We start from the raw sequence: 26,355 nt of genomic DNA, 5'->3' as shown, positions 1-26,355 counted from the left end.
TATTCTACTTTGCTTTATTGAAAAGGATAATGAAAAAGTTCACAAGCTGCTAGCAGTTAATTTAAAACATTGCAGCCCATTTCACTTTAATTGTAAACTCTTTTGCACACAGTAAGAGTGACAGTTAAATCCATTCATTTTCTATGCATTTCTCCTTTCCTTGTTTATGCCATCTTGTCTTTTGTTTCTTTAAGGTGAAACGTTTCCAAAAATGGAGAGGCAATGACGTTTGTTGATACTAAAAATTAAAACAATATTTTTACATACTGTATGAAATGTATGAAAAGCAGAATGAAGCAGCTCAGGATTTTAGATTGAGAAATTATGCGAGTAATAACCATTTCATCTAGAGAATTCACTTTGAGGGGAATCCTTCCTTGACCATTGACCATCTATGGATATGCCAACATTTACCAGAACAGAAAATCTGTTCTGGTTTCAGGTTTACACGTGCACCTTCATGCATCTGTAAAATGGAAATAATATTCTTCTTCCAGTAAAAACAAAATATTCAATTAGAACAATCGTATACCATTCATACACATACAACACATACCCTGGTTTATAATTTTAAAATGCATAATTTTTACATGGAACTTGTTTCTTTTTATGATATTGTTGCAGAAGCTCATTCATTCACATCACCTCCAATCAGTATGTTCTCAGATTTTGTCTAGCCTGGTCTTAAAAGTCTCAAAGGACAGGTTTTTACTTCTTCCCCAGGAATACTATTTCACAACCAAATCTATCAGGTTGTCAGAAAACATTTTCTAAAACTCCACCTAAGTTTTTCTTTTTACGCTTTTCTTACACCATTCAGTATTTTTCCATCCTGGTTCGCAGAATTTTTAAATGGTATAGTCAGATCCTTTCTTTCCCTCATCAGTTGGTTATGTTGCACATTATCTCTTATTCAGGGTTAAGGCTACTTACATGACACTGTGATGTCTATCTTTATTTGTTTCAAATTGCTAACCATCACAACAATCTTTTAACTCTCCATCATGGGCAACCAAATTTTCCCTTTTTCCATAATGTTATCTTTTTGTTCCTTTTAACCTCAAATACCAAGTAGGTAAGAATTCACTTTATTATTTCAATAATATATTAAAGCTGAAAAGGATAATTCACAAGAGCCACAGAAAACAGTGTCATGATCTTGCCTCATTCCACTTTCACAGTACGGAGGCAAGCAGATCTACCCCTACTTTTATAAAATCTGCCAGCATCCTGGCATCTCTGACTTAATGACTGATTACAGAAACTAGCAAAACTGACCATTGGTATAACATGTAATTAGTGCAAGCAGAGGCATTTGTTATATCAGTCGTCTTAGCAAGAGCCAAGTCTGAAAGGGAATTAACGGACCTTTCAACACTGTCAACACCATAGAAAAGAGCTGAAAATTGAGAAATTTTGTAAGTTGCTCTGAGAACAAAATACATTGGGAAATAAAAGACAGGTCATGAGACCTAACAGTTAGCCTCCATTAACTAAACTGAAGTCAAGTTGGCTAGAAGCTAATGGGGTAAGATGCGCTAAATGAAATATAGCTTAGCATTTACAGAATGAGGGGTTAGGACAACCATACAGGGGTATGAATTAGGATTTGGGAATGGATGAATGGTGTGTCCTGGCACAGCAGCGCTGGTGATCCAGGCGCTACACTCTTTTCCAAGACCAATCATACATCTTGTAACAGTAATATTTATTGGCTCCAGGAATATCCTGCTCCCCAGCTGAGACTTCCCAGAGGGTTCCAGCCCTACACAGAACTTGTTGCATCAGTGGTATTTAGGGAGGATAGTACTTACGAATATTAAAACTTAGAACACTAAGGGATAAAGAAGTTACTGTTTCTGAGATTCTCCTAAATAGCAGACAGTCTATGTAGAACCTGTCCTCCCACAATAGTCAAGATATTCTGACTTTAGAGATATATTTTAAGTGCAGTTCAGTACAGCATTATGAATTGCATGCCTCTCTATTCTTACATAAACATAAAAATAATTATGAATAAAGTACATTTACAAGGATTATGTGAAGTTGTTCTTCAGGAGAAAATTGTACATAGAAAAAGTTATTTATTAAAAGGGCAAAATCTAGTAGTGTCCCATGTCTGTTGAGACTGTGCCACCATTAACGCCTTTTCTGAGTCATTATAGTAATTTGTGTTACCTGCTATAGTGTTTAGAAACATCAGGTATTCAAAGTTGGAAATTTCTCGGTGTTGCCATCGCTGGGTCATATTGGAAGCTTTGAAAATCTGTCGTGGACTAGCCAAAGAAATGCGTCTGGGAAAAAAAAAAAAATTGGAAAAAATAATGAGAAAACCTGGTGGGTCTTCCTTTTTGCCTATCTGAATTTTAGTGGCAGTCGTACATATTCTTTTTACTAGTTCTATGCTAGATTTCTCTGGAGATGAAATTGCTATTTTGGATACTTGAAGTTCGTTTTTAAAGTTTTATAATCTAATAAGAACAAAAGACTTAAAACATCTGACAGCTGGATATGTCAAGATTTGAAAGCTTTCAAACAGAAACCTTTACAGCTGTACAAATTCAGCTGCTCCATGAAGGCTTGATGTATTACAGAAATATGTTACCAGTGATTTAGAGAGATGGCAGACCATTAAATAAGAAAATTACATGACTTTTAGAATTTCACATAAGAATAAAGTAATCTTTTAGGAGAGATTTTTAAATCCCTCAAGAACAAAGGAAAATAATGATAAGATGATAGAACTTCATTACGAAGTCCATCCTCTTGAGATTTAAATTCTGGGCAGTGTTGGAGAGTTAGTCATAAATAACTCAATTAAACTTTTAGAATTTGATGCCAGATTTCCTAATGTTTGTGAGAGAAGACTATAGAGTCATTCCTTGGAGTGATAAATCAAGCAGAGAAGAGCTTATCACAAAATTCCCAAGACTGTCTTGTTCATAATAAAAACATCTGTAAATACCAGAACCACATCATTTAGGGGGTGAAAAAATCTAAATATAGTTTTAGTTAACAAATCTTTACAGGTAATGGTAAACAATTAAAGAAAACAGTTACAGTAATGGAGTATTTTTTTATTTTAATAAACTGCATTATATTGTAAACAAATTTATCAGTATAAATGGATGTGAAACTTTGAACAAATGTGTCTATACTTTCATGTGTATTTAAAATTTTCACACATAATTTGCTTCTGTAATTAGAAATCCTTAAGTTCTTACAGAAGTGGCTATAATTGCAATTCAAGAGAATTTTTTCCAGACTTGATTAAAAAAAAGGTAAACTATAAAACACAACAGAAAACATCCCCAACTATTTTAATGCCATTTCTGTGCACAGAAATCTTTAAAAAATAGAAATTTAAAGTAACGACAATCAAGTTACCCCTTAAGGGTTGCTGTTTCTTCTAAAAATTTAGAAATTAATCTACTTAAAAATAGTTTATAATTCATTAAAATACAAGAGGTAACCAATCCAACTAGAGATGGGAGTATACCTCAAGAACTTCTATTTCCATCAGCCTCAGTGAACATTAAACTGTGCTGCTGTGTTTCACCCAGAGCATATCTGGTAATCAAGCCCTAATCTTCTGCTAAAAAAGATGCAGCAAACTGAATCATATTCTTCAGTTTTAGGATCCAAACACACAGTCTGACACTGTAATACTGATTTCCCACCATGTAAAATTTGAACAATGTCTTCCAGAGCTAAAAGACAAGCACACCATACCAATCCTTCACATGCTGTTCAGCTTATATTGTTCTACACATCACTACAATATCCTTCTGATGAGGAATGATCATTTTCATCTACGTTTAAATACTACAGAGGATTCAAGGATGTTACAGTCAAGCTAATATAATTGAACACTGCCATAAAAGCTAATCAGTCCTACAACCAGTCTTAAATCAGTCTTAAATTTTAGTGAGTTGGCAAGCATAAAGAAACCTATTTTCCTTAAGTAGGGTAAGTGATTGAGTCTCACTACCGAAAAGAAGCTATCTTCCCTATAACAGAGAGAAATCACAAAAAAATCTCAAATCCAAAAGTTTTTATTATACAAACACACTGCAAATAGCATGCAGAAATGATAGGCTGAGGATGTGCATGTTTTGTAAACCAGTAGGTGTAAATGCTTCAAACCATGGTTTGAAGCATTTTTTAAACTAGGCTGGTTTGATGAAAAAAGAACTCTTAGAAAGACGGATAAAATTAAATCAAATTGTAAAATACCTGGTCTGGGGTAATCCAAAGATAGTACCAATACCGACCCGAGGTAGACAGTTAACCACTTTCTTTACTGTTGCTTGGTCAGGAAAGTTGAACATGACACCCACTGTGAACACAAGAGTTGAAGTATGGCATGATTTTACACCTTTTATTTTAGGCCTTCTGGCCCAATAAAATTTAACCCTAAGCTTAGGTGTTGAACAGGTAAAAGATTAGACATATTTCCTTCAGGTTACTATAGATATATTTTTTTATAATTTCCAGAACTGGTTTTATTTACCACTAACAAGAATTTCAACAGAAGTTGTTACTGTTACAAAACTTACAAGGTCTGCATTTGTTTTCCTTTCTAAATAGACGTTAAACTTATATGCACAGATTGTCTGTCTAGAACTGATTAAAAAAAATCAATTATATATTAATTGGATCACACATTTACTAGTTTACTTTCTAGATATTTTCAAGATATTTTCGTCAAAATATTATCTACATATTTTGTTTGAAACATTCAATGACACTTATGAAATAGCAACCTAAAAATCTAAATATAGTATCACCAGCAGACATTTATGACTTCACAGAGTACAACTACAGACTCCAAAATAGGAAAGTGTTTATGCACATGATTAATATTCTATTGGACAATATGCACTTCAGATATGTGCAACAATGCTCTGTGAGATATGTGTCTGAATACTTACCAGCCATGTTCAAGGTTAGAGACCATTTTAAGCTCAGACAAAAACTTTTTGACTAGCATACTAACTGCATAAAACATGTTATCCTATGAAACGTTTACTGATTTCAGGACAACAACGTTTCATGTCATTACCAAAACAACGTTTTACATTTTGAAAGTGTCATCTTAAGACCTACTTTATTTGGTGTCTTTGTAACAGTTTTCAAAATTTCATTATCAGTATAAAAGCACTAAAAGTACCTGAAGAATCTTAGTTTAAACTGCAAAGACATCATATAACCTGGTTTAAAATAAAATGTAGGGGGAGAAAATAGCAGAAGAAAGTTCTCCCAAGTCTCAACGCACTATATTCTGAGTGACTTGTCACAGTACGTATGTGTGTCTGAACAAAGAACTGAAGAAAGGGGAGGATAAAAAAAAGGTTCATAAACAAGATAAATCCACATTTATTTCTTAGAGTTGCACTAGGGTCTAACTGAAAGAAATTATTACTAGAAATAAAGCATGAAGATATACCAGTCGCTGGTCTAATCCAGTAGTGAAGTTCTTTCATTATGTTGTTCTTGGTGTGTATAACTAACAACTATTAACTGTCCAAAGGGACAAAAAACCCCCTTCATGCATAACAGACCAGAGGTAGGTATGCCTTAAGCAAGCGTTTCCAGAGAATGCCAAATAAACGTGTGGATATAAATGAAAGTGAGGCACTGCTAATTCCCAGTTATCATGTTTGATCATAATTCCTCATTGGAAAAAAAAATGAAAAGGAGAAACTAAATTACAAAAATACACTAACTTAAATATTGAGACACTTAATCCAAGCTCTTCTGCTATCTACACAAATCCATACCAAAAAAGACGTGACTAAACAGCCAAACAGAATGCACATGTCCCCAAATCAACACTTGCCATTCCTCTAAACTCACAGTACCTCTATTTGCCATGAATATCTCCAGTGCTGTATTTTGCAAAAGATAACGTCGGGAAAAGATAGATCGAATCTCTGAAAAGAGCCATTTTCCATGGAGTCCTTCTGTATAAGCCAGAATCTAGTAGAAAGAAACAGAGACTGTTTAAATATGTTGTCAGTATAGGTAATATCTTGTAAAAGAGAAACTGTTTGACCCACAAACATGGATTCTACCAATTACATGCAAAACCTGCAGCAAAATTAAAATATGCTCAAACTTCAAATCATGCTATGAATCTATAATGGATTTTTTGAAGTCCTAAATTCAACTACTCATGTCAAGGATTTTAAAAATTTGCTTGTATTTTTTCCTTTAAAGACAACTGCCTATTTTCCATAACCAAGGGAGTTTCAGAAACATTATGACATGTTTGGCACTTCAGCAAAGCATAAAAACATATTCTGAAATGTATTACTAGTGCCATTAGATGTATCTGCACTCACTTTTGCGTTGTAGTAACAGACCTGTAACAAATAAGCAAGAAAAAACATCTTTAAAGAAAAAAATGTTCCTTACAATTATCGTTAAGGCAACATTCATTAATTCTGGAACTATAAAGGTTGGCTGTATAAGAGGTTAAGTATCATTTTGTCAGCTAAGGTTAAACACAAACCTGCAAATGAACTCAGCATAATCTCTCTATGGAGTAAGCGGTTGTCAAAGTAACTTGTTACAATTCCTGTCATCCCATCTGACAGACACAGATGCTTAGTCTGCCTTCACAATTCAAACTAATCCCATTTTCAGTCCTCAGCCACTTTGTTTCTTTGTTATTTCACTTTTTCCTTTTCATTTCAAAGCTTAATTATGTAAGTGTAAAGGGACAGCTAGATTGGACACGTCTCTGCCTCAGATTAACAAACCATAAGCGAAGAAAAAATCTGAGATTTGTCAATTTTAGCAAACAAAAGCATTTAGCAGAAATACATCACAGAAAAGGAGATTCAGATATAATCCTAGTTAACATCACTATTACTACAATTTCACTTGAGCAATATATTATGTATAAAAAAGTGAAATTCAAGCCTTTAATATAAGAGTGTTAATGAACACAATCATTTGTTTATACATTTTTAACAAAGGAGGATTTTGCCTCACATGTAGCACAGATTCACAAATAACCTGCATTTTTGTAGCACAGACAGCAGAACACCGTTATAAAAGCACTACACAATACAGTATAAAATACTGTACCACCTTTGTGAATCAAAAGCAAACAAGACTGGCAAACCAAAAGCAGATAGCACAGAAGATCAGAACGTACAAAGCAAACCATCTCTGACACTGTCTTTCTTTTTACTTAATCCCTCATCTTCCCCTCAATACAAGTGCCACAGACAACTTCTCTCCCAACACCACCACACCCCCCCCCCCCCCCCCCCCCCAAACAGAAGGAAAAAATGACTAATTATTCCAATACAAAACTCTAGAAACGCAGTGAAAGGACCAGAGATTGTCAATGGTTGATAATCATTTCTGGAACTGGGGAACTAACAGACTTGCGCCACGCTGACACTTTCCATACCACATCCATAACCCATCGACACTAATTGGCAGATTTGTATAATTCCATGGTGCTATTCAGAACCACCGTGGCTGGCTTTTGTCACATGCATATAAATATCCTTTAAAAAGCACAACATCAAAAGAGGTAACAAAGGAGACAAAGTTGCAGTGCTTGTGTACAAAAATCTCTTAGTACTTTTGCTGGTATTCATCCGTCTTACGATCTTTAAACTGGAACTTATAGTTTCAGTGATTATTTTTTGAGACAGACAGGAATGTGGTGACCTCCGCTTTTCTGTAGTAACAATTAAAACACAACAGCCTGCTTGTCACTATCAGTCTGTGCATTGCAAATTCAAACACTTATTACATGGATACTGTGAGTAAAATCAGCAAGTTAAATAATTAAGTATTACTTTTACCCTGTGAAGCGAGCATTTTTTGTGACAGTGGAAATCCTGCACACGGCCAAAAGCTTGCTGCTTGCAACTTCTTCAAAATTGGAAGGAAAAGCACCGACTTGAAAATAGCAGAGGTGGTTTACATTGTGCACCTTGTACAGCCATGATAAAGTTACTGAATTCAGTACAACAGGATTTACAGCAGATAACTGGAACTGCACTGCAGAAACACTACCAGTCACCGCTACAACATTTCTTTAAACCACTCATTAACAGAAGTTATCAGGAGTGAGAAGCAGCTGAGGCCTAGCTGAGCAAGGCCTTCATTTCGAGTTGGAATAGTGTCTGCCTGGTCTGCAGCTTCACTTCAAAGTCTCTGGAGTTCAATTAAAACTGGATTAGGTGGAAGCAGACCTTCTTTGGGACACTCTGTTCTCTGAAACTCCAGGCACACTGACAGCACCCTAGACAGCTAGGTCTAGCCCGCCAATGAACCAGTTGCTATGGAAACTGCATCATTACCACTGCTCCGCGCTCATCACACCACCTATAGTAGATGAAAGGTCCAGAAGACAAACACATTTCTTTCATGTGTATTACTAAGTATTCCTTATGAAAATCCAATTCAACCTTTTATTCGCTGTCAAATATCTGATTTTATTAATAGAACCTCCTAGTTGCAGAAACTGACTCATACTTCAAATTAAATTCAGCATTTTTATTCTGGCAAAGGGATTTTTTTAAATTTTTTAAATCAGTGTTACCACTTCTGATATTATCAGAATTACGACTTTCAAAAACTATTTTTGCATTTGCCTGTTTTCACCCATAAGCCACACAACACAGAATTCTACTTAATAATTTAAGAACAACTACCTTCTTCATACTATTGTACAGTATGTTGAGTTTAAAAACAACTCACTTGTTTCTGTCTTTTGTCACCACCAGTTTTGGAACAACTTGTGGAGCAAAGACTAATGAGGGTGTACAATCTAATTTAATCTGCACAAATAGTACCACCTTCTCCACGTGAAAAAAAGTATTTATAGAATTTTAGTTGATTTGACACATCAGATTGAAGTTTAATCTACTGCACATTTCATTTATTTCAAAAGATACTGCACCTTACAGGAGGAAAGACAATTTATACAGTTTACCATTTCATTTAAAAATACTTAAAATAAACAAATGAGCCAATTGCAAAGTTCTATGGCTCCAAAAATCTCGTTAGACAAACTGTTCTGTGATTAGGCTTTGGCAACACCAGATGAACAGATGGCATGACAACACTACTAAAAATACAAAATTACTTTCACCTTTGCATGAAGTCCCTTCTTTACTTCAAGTAACAGAAATGAAGGTCTAAACCTGTAATCAGTCCTCACCCTCATGCTGCAGGCCCTGACATTGCACGGCTGGAAGAAACTCCCCAAGAAACTAGTAAGTAAAGAATAGCCAGCTTCAATTTCCACTTCGAGGAGATTCTGAAATCAGAGTTGCGTGAAAACTCAGGTAGCATAGTGCTGATCACGAATTAAGATCATACATAAAGAAGTCCTCTCCTCAAGAATCATAGTTGTGTATCAGCTGATTTCCCAACATTAAAATGCTCACTTGGAAGCCATTCTGTCATTTTACAGTTTTGAAAACAAATGCCCCACCCTACCTTTTCTTCTAAACCCTCCTTGAATGTTGATCATAAACAATGTCTCTCATAAAAGATTACATGCAATAGTTAAAAGATACCATCGCTACAGCTGCCTCCTGAATTAGAAAAGTAATATTTTGCTGAAGACTAAACGAACATTTTGCTTTACCTTTTAAGCAAACCAATCAGCTATCGTATATTTTATTTTATTTTAGAGAAGAGTACTATTGATCTCGAAAATGTGAATAGGCTAGAAGTAATTAAGTCTGCAAATGGGTTATAGAACTGAAACGGTAATTGAATAATTGTATTACTTTAATGTGCCAGCCAATTTAACTGCCATGAGTAAAATAAAAACTAAATAGGTTATTTAAAAAGCTGATGCACATTTGTGTGTTCCCGAAAAAAGTTATGATGTACCAGACAAAAAAAAACCCACCACAAAACACCAAATAAAAAAAATAAAGCATTTAATTTGCATTTAAATTTGATTGCAGTTGAGAGATAAAATCCATAAATACATTTTCTAGCAGCATTCTCTGTCATTTGGGGTCATTTTTGTTCAGGAAGACAAAATTACAGCACTTAGAGGTTACAAAACCTGACTCTCAGTTCATGAGGAACCTGGATCTCTACCTGGACCTCAGCCCTGCAACTGAGAATCCTCAGATCATATTGTCCAGGTATTATTTAGTTCCTGGCTGCAGGATTCACAGTGAAAGGGTCTTACTGTGCTCTTTGTTTAAATACGTCCAAGTACAACCGAACTAATAGGGAATTAGATCAGATTATTAATAATTTTAAATATCCAAATGCTCTTAAATAAATCACAGTGCTTACTAGTTTATTTTAGATTTCTCAAGAGAACAACGAATAAGGTGTTCACTTTAAATCTCAGATATTTATACAATCAGCCACTGAAATCCACAGGCAAACAGTAGTAGTCTCCCATCCAGTCCCTCCTGTGAGCACACACAGTCTGCTATACAATCCTGTTCAGCATTTTCATGGGTGACAAACTCAATTAAACATATTCATTACTTTAATGTTCCACTAGACAGTTTTACCCAGCATAAAAAATTTAAATAAATAAATAAATACTCTGTGACCTTTGCATCGATCAGAGCAAAATGGCTTATGCCTGGGTGTGGGTGGTGAAGGAATTGGGGAGGGGGGTGGTAAAGGACTCTTATGTTTTCTCTTCCAATTACTGGAGGAGATGATAAAACCACAGCAAATGATGTATCAGCTCATTTTATCTTATCGCTTTGGGGCTAGGTGACAATGAAGTTCATATTTCACTGGTTCCCATTGAAGATTGTGAAAATTACTTGCCCTTATGACCTGAAATTTCACTGGAAGACAGAAATTTCTCTTCTGCAAAGTAATGCAATTTTTCAGATGTCAACCTTTAGCCCAGCTTTAAAAATTAATTTCATTTATATTAACCAATGATATTGATATTTTCACAGAATGCTCTTTGATACATGAACCACCGACGAGCAAATTGATGTGCTCTAAAAGGATAAAATTATTTTATCTGAAGCTGCTGGGTACAGACAGATTTACCACAAACTGAAATTCCTATTTCACAGTACACTATTTATACTAGCCTCATATACCTTAAGGCCTCTGGACCTGTAAATAGTTTAATCTTTAGTTAGGGCCTAGTTTTGTTTCTAGATGTATTCACTTTTGAAATAATTTCTGTGTATGCGATATACAAATAAAAACACCATTTCTGTGGAAATGAATAAGTCTGACTGTCACAGAGCAGAGATCAGTACACATGTGATGACATGAAAAATACTTCCCAGATGATTAAAATAGAGGAATGCACAACTATATTTTCTCTCTTTATCCTGACATTAAAGCTATATTTCAAAGTGAAAAAAAGGATGCAATGCAGATTTTCTGAAAGTGGTCTTCTACTAACTACAGATAACCTTCTCCCTGATTATCAAGATCTAACTTGAAAAAATCTGTCAGAGGAACCTGTATTCAGAATTTTTCTGATTTGACTATGAGATTCTAAACACCTCACATGGACTAATAAATCTGTGAACAATGTTAGCAAAGTTAGTACCAACTATCTTACTCTTTTCTAGTGCATCCAGTATTTCACAAACAATTTTTTTTCCCTTTTGATTATCCCTGCTCACTCTTAGAGAGCAGGAGTTCATTACCACCAGCAGACAACATTTAATCAACCCAAAGAACAGGAAGATCTGATTCCTAAAGATAGGCGTGTAAGTTAAATTATACAGCCTAGAAAGTGGAAGTTCAAAAAGAAGAAAATGAATATAGGTTTGTGTGGCTGTCCAAGCCCTGCAAGGTTAAGGATGTAAAGTTATGCCTTTCTTTGGAAAATAAGACAGCAGACTTATTTATGATAAAAAGGAGCCAGAATTGCAAGAATTCACAGATTCTCGTAGGAGTTGACTGATGTCTTGATTTAGTGAGCCTGTTACGTTCTGATTTAAGAGTTAGTAGGATCTGCTCATCAAGAGGTAGATACAAACATCCAGCTGTTTACATCATCTGGGACAGTCTGCCATCAGGAATTAACTGTAACAATTTACAAATGATTCAGCTTGCACCTTCTGAAAGAGTGGTAATTTCAGCTTCTGTGTCCATCCTCAGGTTCTATCACTAACTCGAGAACAGGCTAGGTAAAGTGATCAACGAGTTGTTCATTGACATGTGTGAAACAAATTGATAGTCTCAGTGTGTTTCCAATAAACATGCATGCGAATTTTAACTATCAATTCCTGAGATGCAAAATGCCTCGAAGTAAGAATTAGCAATAATTTATTACCAAGACTACCAAGGGCAGCCTTTCTAAAGCAATCTCCCATAACATATCTCAGACACACTAAAAAAGCAGTGTGGCTACCAACCCAGCCCGCAAACCAATCACTCTAAATGTCAATGTAACACATGCAAGCAGCAAAAAGATATGTAAGAAAACAGAAATTCATGACAGGGGTTTTTTTAATGTGATATTTTAGACAGGCAGCTCTCTAGCCAATCATCCTCTTTTCATTTGCCTCAGTAATTTTTGTTTTATTCATAATAAACTTGCAATGTGAATTTGCAAAAGTGCTGCAAAAAAACCCCACCACACACAACACCACTTTTAGATCATATGAAGATCATCAAGAAAAAAGTACATGCATTAACCTGGAAGTTCATTACTCCAACTTTTATTTATTTATGGCAGTGTTTATAATCCATACACATAAAGAAGGAGAATGGCGACAATTTTTACTGTCAGGGTTACCTGTTTATGCTATTTGCTATAGCATTGATGTTAATACCTACACAGACTTCATATACCTAGTATGTAAAAAGATACAAACAACAAATCATAACTAAGATATCTTTTAATCATACAGAAATAACTCAGAATAGTCATAAGCATAAATTATATAAAGGAACCTCTGAGATGTGCATTGTACCTTCCACATTGAAGCGTGAATCACTCTATGCTTCTTGTGAGTGGGTCTGTATGGATCTAGATTTGCTTATAGTCTTTGCTTAAATTATCTAAGATTGAAGATACTCTTATGAAAGTGCATTGGTACACACACACACGTACATGTGTGTGTATATATGTGCACCTATTAAAATATGAGTGAGAGTGCATAAAAGCATAACATAGTTATGCACAGTGGGTAAATAGAGTATCTTCTCATTTTTTGCTTCATTAGATCATAAGTTGTAAAATTTGGAGAGTGCTTTTAATCCATTCTAATTAATAAGTACAATTCTGGCTAGTCTTGCTGTCCACACAGATTGACAGATTCCATAACCCCTTTGTGAACTGCATTAAATTACACAACTTCATGATTTCATGTGTCAATGAATTCCGTCAGTTAAACATACACAGTGTAAATACAAAAAAAGCTAGTTTTGTGGATTTCATTTTGTATACATTGAAAAAATTACATTACCTGCAAAAGCTCAAGAAGAGAGCTTAAGCGTCACTGAGCAAAATTCAGTGAAATTATTTCTCACTGTGTAGAAGCTGATCACATTAAGTCATGGAATTTGGATCAAAAATGCTGAAATAAAGTATTATTAATATTAAGCCTCTGTAGTAATGAATGGTGCAGTGCTGCACTCCATGCTAGCTACCCTACATGAGACCGAATTTTGGAAAATTAGGTGGGGAAACTCCATTTGCCATTGTTTTACCTATGCAACTGAGGAGCAGGTGTCTAGACCTCTCCAAAAAATTCCTCACAAGTCTTTTATTTTGGTGGTAACAACATAACTTTGTATCAGCACAAATGTTGCTACCTCATTACTTAGCTCACTTTTAAGTTTATTAATACAGAAAACCAAAAGACAAAGAACAGGAACCTTTAGATGTTCCAAATTTTGCCTTTGTGAAAACTGATCATTTAATTTGTCTTCCTGTCTCCTTGTGAGTTAACAAAAAAGGAAATACAAATTCAGATTGTGATCATCTGAAAGTGATCATTATGGAAATGTTTTATTATTAGAAATGAGGTTAAAAACCAAAAACTCTTTTAAAACTTAACCTCAAAGGTTTTTAGTATACTCCCTAGAACTGGGTATTACCATTAAGCAAAAAACAGATACATGTTTTTGACGTGATAGGTATGACCACGATCCAAATTTTGCCAATGTACTTAAAACATAATCATACAGAAAGCTTCGTAATAGAAGTACGACAACATAGGACTCATTCAGCTGCAGTTTATGAGGAAGATACCCAGGTGCGTGTGTCTGAAATAAGTCAGTTAAAAATACTCTTGAAGAATACCAGCAAGGACTGGTTTTAACCATTCTGTGTCTGAACTCTCCAGTACAGGATACCTTTGAAGGGTCTCAAGATCAGGTTTCTTCCTGGAAAGATTTTACACAACGAAGGGTACCAATTCTTTTTGTTCCTTGTATGAGACAACTGAAGCAAAATTAGAGAAAGCAAGTGGTAGGGATGCAGCCTAGTCATCTATGATTAATCACTCATGCTGAGATCAGTTTGAGTTTTCAGTCAGTCTGTTTTTCAGACAATCAAAACTGATTTGTGGGAATTACTGTTTTCTTATTCTCTCCTACACCATCAGACCTGAGTCTGTTTGGACGGGCCCCTCTTTTCAGAATTCTGAGGGGAAAAAAATTTTCTTTTGCTTGCATATCAGAAGCATCTTCTATATTTGACAAACTTGTGACAATTAAATTTACAGCACTTAGCAGAGGACTTTGTCCCTTTCCAATTTTGAACAGATTGTGCTGTCCTGCTTTGCTCATCTTATTTCTACTAGTGGCTCAAATCTATGCATGATGTTGTAACACTATTGCAATAAAAAAACCTCTCTAAACTCTATAAGGGATTTCAAAACAAGCCCTAAAAGCTTTCTCTTGTTTAAAAGATGGAAGTACCTGAGAAAGTCAGAAAAGGAATCAACCAGAGATTCTTTTTTTATGACAAAAAGGTATTACCATGTTAATGGGTTGCTTTTTTTTTTTAAGTTTAAAGTTCTGGTTGGTCCCTCTTCTTTTATAAAATTCCTAGTGCAGAAAAGCCTTGGAGATAATCTTTATCAGCCTATATTGGTTAATCTCTAAGAAGTACAGAGTCTGAAAACTAAGACAATTGCCAGACTAATGACTCTCAGTAGTTCATATCCACAGCACTATAACCAGATATGGTGAAAGGTAATATACAGGAGCATGTATCTCAAAAGCAGAGCACAGAAAACAATGTAGAAGCTACCTTTGCTTTGCTGTCTCTTAAAGGTAGTTAGCCATTGAGATTTTTTTAGAAAAATAAGGTTCATGTTTGCTGTAACTGTCTCTTCAAATTCCTATTTTGAACAGCAAATCAGAATAGTCATGTCAGATTTCCCACTGCTGTGCCCTGCACCTGCCTATTTCACCACTTTCAGGACGTGACTTCTCCCTCGGGCTGCTTCTCTATGTATCCACAAAGGTCTATCCAGCCAGAACACGTGCAAGTGGAAGCAGCAACTACAACCAAGACAGAAGGGAACTAATGCACCTGCAATACTGGCAGTTGTCCAGTGTCTGCCATTTTCATCTGATCTTGCAGAAGACGGGTGAAGAGAAGAAAGCAAATGGGCAATGAAAATATAAGTTTCAATGCCAAAAAGAATGATTTTTTTTTTTATTGATGACCTGTAAACTGACCTTCATATCCCTTCATCAGAAAAAAAAAAAAAAACAAAAACAAAAAACACCCCCACACATCTGGCAGGAAGCTAGAGTACCAGTCATCGTGAAAGACTGCATCTGATCAGCTCATTAATGGGAACGAAGCCCACATGTAGAAGAACAGATGTGCTTCTTGAAGGCAAAGAGAAAAGTCAGACTCCAGAGCTGTCAATCCAGCAGTTTACATTAAAAGATTCTGTGCTACGTTTTATGAAAGATATGGCACAGAAGGTGCAGCTTGCAAAGGGATGGGAATGTAAAAATGGCTTAATGCCACCTTTGTGCTGCACAGACTCTAGACTGCTGCAGGAACCAAATCTCCTTTGAGTAAACTGGAGCAGCTGCAGGGGCTGCTGTGTAATTACATACATTTGCCTTATGTGGGATGCCTGGTGGCTGCCCCGTAGCCCAGGACTGTAGAGTACTTAATGCTATAGAAATGTTCTCTCCTGCTCTCAGAAGTTGGGACAGAAGGTAGCACAGTGCTGCTAATAAACCCTCCACTGCTCAAGCACTTCTCCACTCACTGCTAGGTCATTTACTGTAAACCAAAGCAGAATACACGTATGACAACAACGTAGAGAAGTTGTTCTTAGTTATCAAAGGACATGTCCCCTACATGCACTTTTTTTAGTCAAGACCCACATGAGTATACCTCATATTTGGTATCTGTATTCTTACATTTATCTTATATTCCTGTAAAAGTAGATTAATTTCTCAGGTAAAGGAACTGACTATAATCAGTCAGCGACAAAGGTTTTGCTATGACCTGTGACTGCAAGGGAGAATATCTTCTTTTAAGATCACCCATAGAAATAATTTGACAAATTGAAACTTATCACGTTTGTAAAGAACAAAAAGCAATGTGAAGAGGAGGTTTTATGCAATAACTGCTGGTTTTCATCTTAATAAATGGTAAAATAAAGTAATTTAAATTTAGTTTTAAAACATTCCTACAAGTACAGACCCTTTTCCAAGGTTAAGCAAGCCATGGACACAGCTAATGTGAGGTCTACAACCACATCTAGAATTCTAGGGTAACAGAACAAGAACATAACCCTAATTTCAGTTTAAAAACGCAATAGAAAATTAAACTGCATTTCTAGTCCAAATGATTGATAAGAAAGGCTTGGAAATGTGATTCAAGTGTAACAGATACACAGACAGCAGTCTGGGGATAGCTGAACAATTGATCCAACAACATGATTTGCCTTGCCATTCCCCCTGGGGTATTAAATCTAAAACTTGCTACTCCTGAGGGCCCAATAAAAAATAGCCTATCAAAGAATTCTGCAGATGACAGGAGGAGAGAGGGCAGTAAGTCTATGTGAAAATACCAGCTCTTGTGAAGAACTGTAATCTGGGCTGTGTTACGCATTTATCTTACAAATCCACGATGCTGTTTTGCACAACTGGAAGTTTTCCTAAGAGCCAGAAAAAGTCAAGTCTAATGTGGGAGTATTTACAAAGCACCGGGTTCCAGCCAATATGTAACAGTGTTTCATAAATGCTTGTCAAAAGGGAAGAAAGTATTTTAAACTGCTCTTTTAGACAAACCTAACCTCATAGCAATGTCCTATCCATCCTTCCCAAAGTGCTGCCAAGAACTAACAGTTCCTTGAGAAAATACAACAATTTATCCTGCTCGTGCATATTTCATTTACAAAACTAACTTAAGGCAGCACTTTCATAGGCAATTCTTATCAAGTAAATTAACCGCATTTGAAGGAATGATGTGGGAGCCCTTCTTAAATCTTTTAAGTGGGAAAAAACCCTAACTGGGTAGCAGCTCCCTTCCCAGTCAGCTCCACATTTTGAAAAAGGTGTATATTTTTTAAAAAAAGCAGAAAATTGAAGGCATAAGAAAAAATGATTTTGCAGAGGCATTTTCAGTTCTTAAGTGATTTAGTGTGTAACTCAATGTTCTTTTCTTAAAAAAAAGGTGTAGTTTAAGATAGAAGACCTACCTTTAGGTTAGTGAGGTTTTCTCTATGAGTAACTGCAGCTGGAGTACTTGCAAGTAATTTTAACAATTTGGGCTCTGGTATCAGTGAAAATCAAAAATACCTGTAATCAATTCTTTCCATAACATGTTAGCAATATAGATATTCAAGCAGCTTAATAATTTTAAGATATGTGTCAGAGGAAAGAAGTACTGCATTTGAGATCTGAAAAAAATATCACACCCTACAAGGAGGAACACATTTACAGCTAGAAACTTTGGCAGATTTATCTCTACAAGATAATCAATTTTCTACTCAAGGAGTTGGAAGTTGAAACCTTGTGGAGTTTAATGGCTGAGTACTTATTACAGGGCAAGGAAAGCATTCCTTACTTTTCCTTGAGTACATGAAAACTAGCTACTCAAATTACTAGGACGCAAAACTTGAGGCAGTAGCACAAAGACTAAAAGTAACTCATCCAGACACATCTAAGAGCATTGCACCAGTGAAGAACTGATAAACTGATCAACAAAACATTGCTCCTGCTTGACAAAAGTTGTATTTGTTTGTCCTCCTTTAATAATTATACAGGGTTTTTTAAATGTGGATTTTAAATTAAAAAACAGACTTATCAACTTTAATTTGTTGTATTAATTGTTGAAGCTTCAAATATACAGTAGCATAAAGAACCTACCAAAAAATAACTAAAACTGGAGAGTATCTGCTTCTCAGCATTCCACCCAAACAAAATGTCGGTGTTGATAAAACCCACTTTTTAAAACATGTATCCTTGCAAATCTTAAGTACTGTCATCTCATCTCCCTGTTGGAGTTTGATTGATTACGCCTTTTCCTTATGTTCATTAATCTCATCACCTTATCTTTTACACCACTTCATTTTAGCAGAAAGGCAATAATAAAACCCTCATCCATTATCCTTTTACGCATCTAGTCAAGCGGAAATGGTTAATAACATGCTACAAATTGAACTTCAATCACCTCATTTTCTCCTTTGTCGAATGCACATTAAAGTATATTCCAAAAGTGCAATTTGTTTTACAGGGGAATTTGTGTTATATTGCTACAGACAACTAAAATTAAGTGTTTCTCAGTTTGGTTATTAAATATATCCAACTGTCCTTTTATCTCTGATACTAAAACATTAACTCATTTTATTAGGGTGTAATAATACAAGAGCCTTATCTCCCAGAACACAGGGACATCTAGTCTGCCTAATAGTAAGTGTTACACAATGGGTCATTTATCTTTTTTTTTTTTCCAAAATATGCTTCTGATAGTTTATGAATTGGTACATTATTGCAGGTGAAATGGCTCTCCATTTAAGAAAAGTTAATTTGTTTACATGCAGGCTTATCTTCAAATGCAAGCCCCATTAGAGAAGCGGTCTATAACTGTCAGAGCAAGTGAAGAGGGAAAATAGGTGGATGTAGAAAAATTTAGAGCCTAGTAATTTAACTCTGACCATCAATTTCCTGTTTGAATATTAACTGTGTTCCACATGCACTTTGCAAATATTCTATGATCCTAAAATGATTCTACAGAAACACTAATTGAAATAAGAGTCCCAGAACTTGTTTTTGTGAACTCTCCTCATCATTCCAAATACACGCATATCTTAGTAAATTAAAATAAATGGCATTTCAAAAAAAAAAAAAAAGCCCATCTAGTATAAAAAAGTTCTAAAATGAGAAAAATTTGGCGTTGTTTCTTCCAAAAAATAAAAGCGTGGGTGAAATTCTAGCTCTGTTTAATTCAGTGACAGTAATCCCTTTTACAGAAGGAGAGCAAGATTTTCTCCACTGTTTTCATATCCCCCTGGAAAAATTTTCACTTGCACTTTGGTCGTTATCTCAATGAAACAAGACTAGTTTGACTAGCTCCTCAATAAAATTGCGTACCAGGATAAACAAATGTAACTACAAATACCATGCAACTATTACAGTAAAAAGGTATTTTCCCATGTTTTGTCTCATCTCAATTCTACGGAAACTTAGTGTTAACCTTCTAAGAAGCCTGAGAACATCAAAGTTCCTACTTTTACTCAAAGAAGATTGAATTAGGGAAAAGTCATTTTTATTACCATAAAAACTTGCAATGGTTATTGTTACAGTATATATATACACTAATGATTTAAAAAATGAAGTAATGACTATCTTTTACATCAAAGCAAAGCACAAACACACAGCTCTGATTAACATAAGAAGATGTAAAATCACTTTTACATTTTCCTCAGTGGTCTATCTTTTTTCCAGCTCTCTTGTCCATTAAAAGCTTGTCTTATTTCCCAAGCCATTCATTCAAACACTATTTTCTCTCTCCTGCTCCTTTCAACCTTCCATTCAACCTGCAGTTTCACAAGCATTTTTGCAGGTGGCTGCCCAGCTCATGTTGCACCTCATCTCATCCATCCCCAGTCACTTTCTACTGCTACCCCAAATCCTCTGTTCTAACAGTAGTATGTTTGAGGTCATGCAGCGAGCTGAAGTTGGGTAAGTAAGTGATTCAGATAGAAAGTAACCTAGGGTGGGAAGAAGGAAAAAAATGAAAGGGTGAAGGAGATGATGAGAATGGTTTTAGTCTGACTCACTTCCCCACTCAAAACACTTTCCCAGGAACACCTGGGGAAGGGAGGGGAACAAGGTGATACGATGGCACCTGAGGACTGCTTAAGCCAGTACTGTCACTGAAAGGAATGCTTCTAAAACTCTGGTTTAGTAAAATCTTGACTCCAGTCAGACCAGCCTCTACATATGATTAGTTTGGTTTTCAGTCATGCACCTCTCCAGCTTCTTCCATTTCTCTAAGTGTTAAAAAGAAGCCACTCATTAATATCTGAAGCTCTGCTGTGCAACTTCTCTAGAAACTGTCTTAAAGCACTCTTTTAATGCCATGCCTCCAAAAGTTTCAACAGTTTGCTGACATAGATAGCTGCTGGTTCCATGTTGAAAATTTCTCCTTTGGTCTTTGAAAATGTCTTGTTTCTTGTTTTCTTGTACTTCGGCCAATATGTAGCTCTCTGTTGCTTCTGGTTCTACATTTAGAGAGGAAGATCTCTGGCCTGTGTTTGTAAACTATGGTTCTCTGATACTGCCACAGTCCATGACAAGGCTTGTATTGCACCCTAGTAAAACAAAAAGCATTCTGCTTCTTCAAAGCATAGGACATCTTCACACTACTTTGTCTGTGTTCGTGACACATTCAGCCCTGGATAAGCAAATTCAATTCTTACTGAAATAAATAATTTGACCACTCAAGAATTCAGGCTTCTTCATCTTCATAAAGTTTGAAGTACTCAACTACTTTTTGAGCTATCCCAAGCTACATTTAATCTTGACTCAAAAGTACATAAACGGGTTAATATGCTTGCCATCCACTCATTGCAGAGTCACTGAATTAAACCAAAATTATTGATTATTTGCTAAAACCTGCATGCTTAAACTTTCTTTTCTAGTTTCACATATGAAGACCAAAATTGTAGTTGGCATCTGAAACTCGAAACTCAAATTTCAGCATGACTTGCACACAGTCAGCACTTCCAGGTAGCACCTTAAAATATCAGAAGCCTATCAACATAACAAATTTTAAAAATACAAATTTCTAGACTATGTGCATACATAGAATTTGATCTAAATCATCAGCTGATTTCTTTTTTTCATTTTGATCATTTTTCTGAAAGCTATCTTTCAGAAAACTGCTTTAAGTATCCTTCTCTTAATAACGTCTCCCTCTTCTGAATGTATAACTGAAGAGGTATTCTACTTGTTTCCCTTTCATTATTTAATTTACATTAAAACAGATGTTCAAGAGAGCCTTTTAGGTTCTTTATGAGAAAGTCTAGTACCCCAGTGAAATAAATAGGGAATTAGAGCAAGCTATAAACCTAAGAAGGTTCTAAATTGCTGTCTGTAGTTTACCGATAGAGGTGCAAGTTTACACGCTGTAAGTTCAACCCTTCCGCTGCTGCCACACCTTTGCAAAATGTAAATCACTGATGCGATAGTACTTGAATGCGGCAATTTATTGCAGAAATAAATGAACAACCGAATACTAAGCAAGTCAACATGAGTCTTGATTCTAGTCTCTAACCACCATTCCTGTACCACATAACATGTCATCATCCATAAGTAAACGAGTTAATCAATTTAATGAGGATTCAGACAAATCGGCTGCCTAATGAGCACTCAAACTGATGTGGCAAGGGTTATGCTCCAGTGCTGACAAAATCAGTTTGATGAAACTGTGACAAAAGCAGCAAAGCAGTATTCCTTCAACACATTTTCCTGCATCTTATTAACATGAAATTATAATCACTATTTGCAAACTGTGTAGGGAAACCATTTATTGTGTAAGTCATGTAAACATATGCTTTATCTACTCTTCTTTCCAGCAAACCTGTGTATGTTGTTGGAATTCAGTTTAGTAATTATTCAGTTCTTTTCGAAAATGGCAATCAGATAGAGTTGTTTAAAGTAATTTAGATTGAGTATGCCTAGAGAATTTCCAAAGACATTACGTTGTATGATTTCGCATTTTATGAACATGCCATTTGGCAATAAATATAAAATAAACCAACCAAAATAAATCAAAATATTCTGCAGCTTTGCAAACAGTTCAGGAAATTAACGCTGGAATCTCTTTAAAAGCAAGTAGAAAAAATCCGACTCCAGTTTTTAGATGAATGGTAATGCTCTTACGCTGATTTCCCAACTCCATAATGCTAAGATGCAAAAATCACAGGCCAAGGAAAGAAGTGAACCTAACTAGTATCTTAACTACTTTATCAAAATCATTTAATCGGGGCTCCTGTAAGAATTTTCTAGCAGTACTAACTAGTTATGTCTAGGTTCAAAATGCAGGGCCAAGGAGTGTCCAGAAGACTTGAACAAAATTAAAAATAGAAATCTGTCAAGTAAAAAAAAGCCATAATTAAAAAAAAGTAAAACTTAACTCTTACTTTCCAAGTATTATCTGTCTAGAAAACTTTCTGCAGGGAAGGAAAAGCACCTCTGCACAGGGTTGTTTAAATGCAAGAGATACAAAGGTATGTCAGAAAAGTTTTTACATGTAATGGCCATAATTAAAAGCAGTTTCTAAATAGCATTGGTGTACCTGCAGCCACACAGATCATATAACCCTGCACTAGGGTTAAAAGAATAAACTTCTGGATGTTTTCATAGAGCTGGCAACAATTTAATATTTATACACTAATGACTTACTTTTCTCCAGGGGAAAGTGGCATACCTGTAATATCTGATTGCTATCCTATGAGCACTACGAGGAGGGGGAAAATATGGTGAAAGTCACAACTGTTGCCCAGGAACATGGGATGGAGCAGCTTTAAAATTTCAGCACAAAGTTAGAAGAAACACTTTTTTGATGACTTTTACATAAGGACACACAACTTCAGATATCAGTGAAATTGCATTCTCTGGAGAAGGAATCTTTGGCTTTGGGATCTGTGTTTGAAAAGCAATCCAGAGACAATGTAAATGATGTTGCATCCAACATACATAGAAGGACGTCAAACTGCCAACAGAGTAACCGGGAACATTCCCAAAACAAGAAATACATATGCGTATTTTTAACAAAAACCAGACAAATATTACATTAAAACAGCAGTATAAATCAGTGGCAGTTGACAATACTAACTGGTATATCCTCACACTATTTTAACACCAGACACTTTCTCCCCAAAGGACAGCGTTCTTGATAACACGGTGATTTAAGTCTGAAAGGGTTGAACTTTCCACTTCCGTGATTCTTATCACAACACACCTCATATAAGTTTGCAACCCATTTAAAGGATCTCGATTAAAATCCTAATTCACCTGTTATCATTCGACTGAGGTCACAGTCTATGGATATGGCTCCACAGCAGCTGGCTGCCACTAGGATGGTCTGGCCTGCTCCAAACTGTATGGTCCCGCTGCCTCCTTTCTCCTGCCACTAATGTTCCTACGGCCCCAGAGGTAGTTGGCTCAGGGAATCACCCTTGTAAAAATCCAGGGAAGAAAAGGTAGTCTCCTGTCAGGTCAGTTCCCTAACTTGACTCATCAGGTAAATGCTGCTGATGGCACAGGGTGGGAGGAAAGGACTAAGCAGCCACAAATTGGGTACAGCGATTCTTTCTGTGCCAGATCCTATTTGCATTAAAGTGGTGGTGGAACCCTCCTCTCAGTTTCAGGGACCATTACATACTTTTGTGCCTCTGAAAATAGCTTGTCATTGCAACTGTACAGGTGTTTTCCAGCATGGCTTCTGTCTGCTAGCTATATGAACATGCCACAGAAGAAACAACTCGGCTAGTTAGTTTTGCCTGAATACAACTTCATAATAATTTCCAAGAAACATCCAACTATAAAGATTACATATCTTTGGGATATAAAAATACCCCCAATTAGACAGATGCTAACGTCATAAAATTTGTACTCCAACATAGCTGTGTTCTTTAGTGACAATTAGAAAATAAGTGGCAGATCCAAGTGCCTCTGGATTGTCTATTTTTTACAAAACGTTGACATCTACCAAAGTAGGTAACTTCTTTAATGCTGTAAGTAGAAAGGATCTATGATTTCATCATAAGGCCACCTTCAGGTGCAAAACTAAAAGTTTACATTAATTCCAGTACTGTAGCTGAGAATAAGGGCAAATAAATCGAGCATTAAATGTATACAAAGAAAGAGATTGGGAAATTAATATTGAATACTTATTTTTTGACAGAATCTAGAGGGAAAGAGAATAGATTCATTAGCCTTGCTTTCATAGTGAAAAAAGGAAAAAGAAAAAAAAAGTCCACCTTAATCTAATAGAACTTGCAAAATTGTCATGTTGTAGTAGCTTGTCCAGTAATTTTTTACGTAAATGCCACCATTCCACACAATTACAATGAACACACTGAAAAAAACCCAACCAGACAAACAATCCCCAAACTGTACTTTTTAATTGTTAGACTCATATTTAGCCCTGTAACACGTAAAACATGTAACTGCCCCACTGTACTTAAATTTTTTGGCCATGAATATTCTATATCACCACACCTAGGAAAAAATAAAAACTTATGCTGACATGGTGACTCCTACTTGTACTTACACAAAAAGCATGAATTTATCGAAAAATTTCATGGCAGTTTTCTGGCTGCAGCAAATGGATATGACTGTAATTTGCTGAAAAGTCATGAATATTTCCAAGATCTTGGTTATTCAAATATTTCGGTTATACCCCCCAGTAGACAGATTTTGTGATGGCAGTTAATTTTAATTACACTTCAACATACTTAACTATAAGAGGAAAAGCACAAAGTAGATGAGATAAACATTTCACATGTGATGTTGGGAAAAAACTTTGTCTCGTAACAAAACCAAATGAGACTGCTGGCCTAATTCCACAATACTAAAGGGAGGTATTCAAAACCAAAAGCACCCTGAATGCTCAATTCAAAAAAAGTTACCTTCCTTCTCCTTAAAGGATATACTCTTAATGACATGGATTTACCTTTTCCCAATTTAGGGCGCTCAGTGAAAGGTCCATGAAGACTGCTGCTTTATATACAATTAACAGTCAAACTGTAACACAAATTACATGTCATCCTTATCAGAGTTTACACATTGAACTCCTGTATCTGTTGCCAGCAGGCAGCCCTCTCTATCTAGGGAATATCACCATGAATTTGTTCAGTGTCTCAGCACAAAATCTCACACCAAAAGATGGTTTACTATCCCCTCTGTGTCAAAAGCATATGGAGCTCCATCACACCATTTACTCCGCACAGTCACCGAGCAGGTTTTGTGCCCACTGCACCACAGAAGGTCAGTCTGCCATTTCTGGGGGCTTATCTTAGAGCAAACTTCCACGGAGCGCACATGCTGTACCAACCCCACAAAGACATGAGCTGAGACCTATGTCTTTTTCTGAGCTTCCTTCCCTGTTTCCAAGGATAACAATATGTTATTTCTAGCAAAATACTCAGTTGTAGATCTGCTTCAGATATTCAAGACTATGTTAATCACATTTGTTAATTACATCTTCAAAAATTGCTCTCCAACATACTGAAGCACAGACCTCATTCCTTCCTGTGACTGTAGCAAAATTAAAACAAACATGGAAAGGATGGTTATGAGGTAATGCAGCGAGGCTCAGGAGAGACAGATCACTACTATAAAAGTTCATTTCATGATTGGGGGGGGTGTTTAAAATGTAAGAGATTTATTCATATCGTTAGGAGAAGATGTGGGTATAATTAAAGTACCTAGATATTTTTAACAAAGTAATGGGAAAACACTTCCTAAAATATCCTATGCACGCTCAGAACTTTGTGTTTTCATTTTTACAGCTGATGACCTTGCATTTAAAGCAGCATCAGGAATGTAGCGCTCTTTTCACTATTCCTTGTATGCCTAGAATGCTATTTATTTTCTCCTCTTTCTTCATAGTTACAAGTTTTTTTAGTTTACATTTGAGTATAGTGTACTCCTCTTATCAAAATAGTTACAGAGATGAAATCGCAGCTAGTATTAAAGCTTTAAAGTAATTACTTTAACAAAATAGTTACAGAGATGAAATCGCAGCTAGTATTAAAGCTTTAAAAAGTAATTACTTAATTTTCTCATGTTCCAATTTTTAAAGTATAAGCACAGCCAGTCTCTTTTTCAATATTAAGAATTTGAATGTAATACTGTACTCTGCAGATCTCCCTTAATCTTCAATAGGTTTTGAATAAGATAACAGTG

At 35.7% G+C, this 26,355-nt stretch overlaps 1 protein-coding gene across 1 annotated transcript in view; it reads right to left on the bottom strand.

Moving 5' to 3' along the window:
• LRBA (LPS responsive beige-like anchor protein) overlaps positions 1-26,355 on the bottom strand; it is a 423,640-nt gene that overhangs the window by 131,729 nt on the left and 265,556 nt on the right. The window contains exons 40-42 of the mRNA XM_009280244.2: positions 5,865-5,982; positions 4,237-4,339; positions 2,179-2,294 (exon numbers count right to left, since the gene is read on the bottom strand). Of these exons, the coding sequence (XP_009278519.1) occupies positions 2,179-2,294; positions 4,237-4,339; positions 5,865-5,982 (337 nt within the window). The remainder of the gene's footprint in view (positions 1-2,178; positions 2,295-4,236; positions 4,340-5,864; positions 5,983-26,355) is intronic.

The sequence above is a fragment of the Aptenodytes forsteri genome, unplaced genomic scaffold, assembly GCF_000699145.1.
Source record: "Aptenodytes forsteri isolate BGI_AS27 unplaced genomic scaffold, ASM69914v1 Scaffold227, whole genome shotgun sequence".
NCBI lineage: Eukaryota > Metazoa > Chordata > Aves > Sphenisciformes > Spheniscidae > Aptenodytes > Aptenodytes forsteri.
The sequence above is the reverse complement of the archived record's forward strand: the minus strand, read 5'-3'. Positions and strand labels throughout refer to the sequence as shown.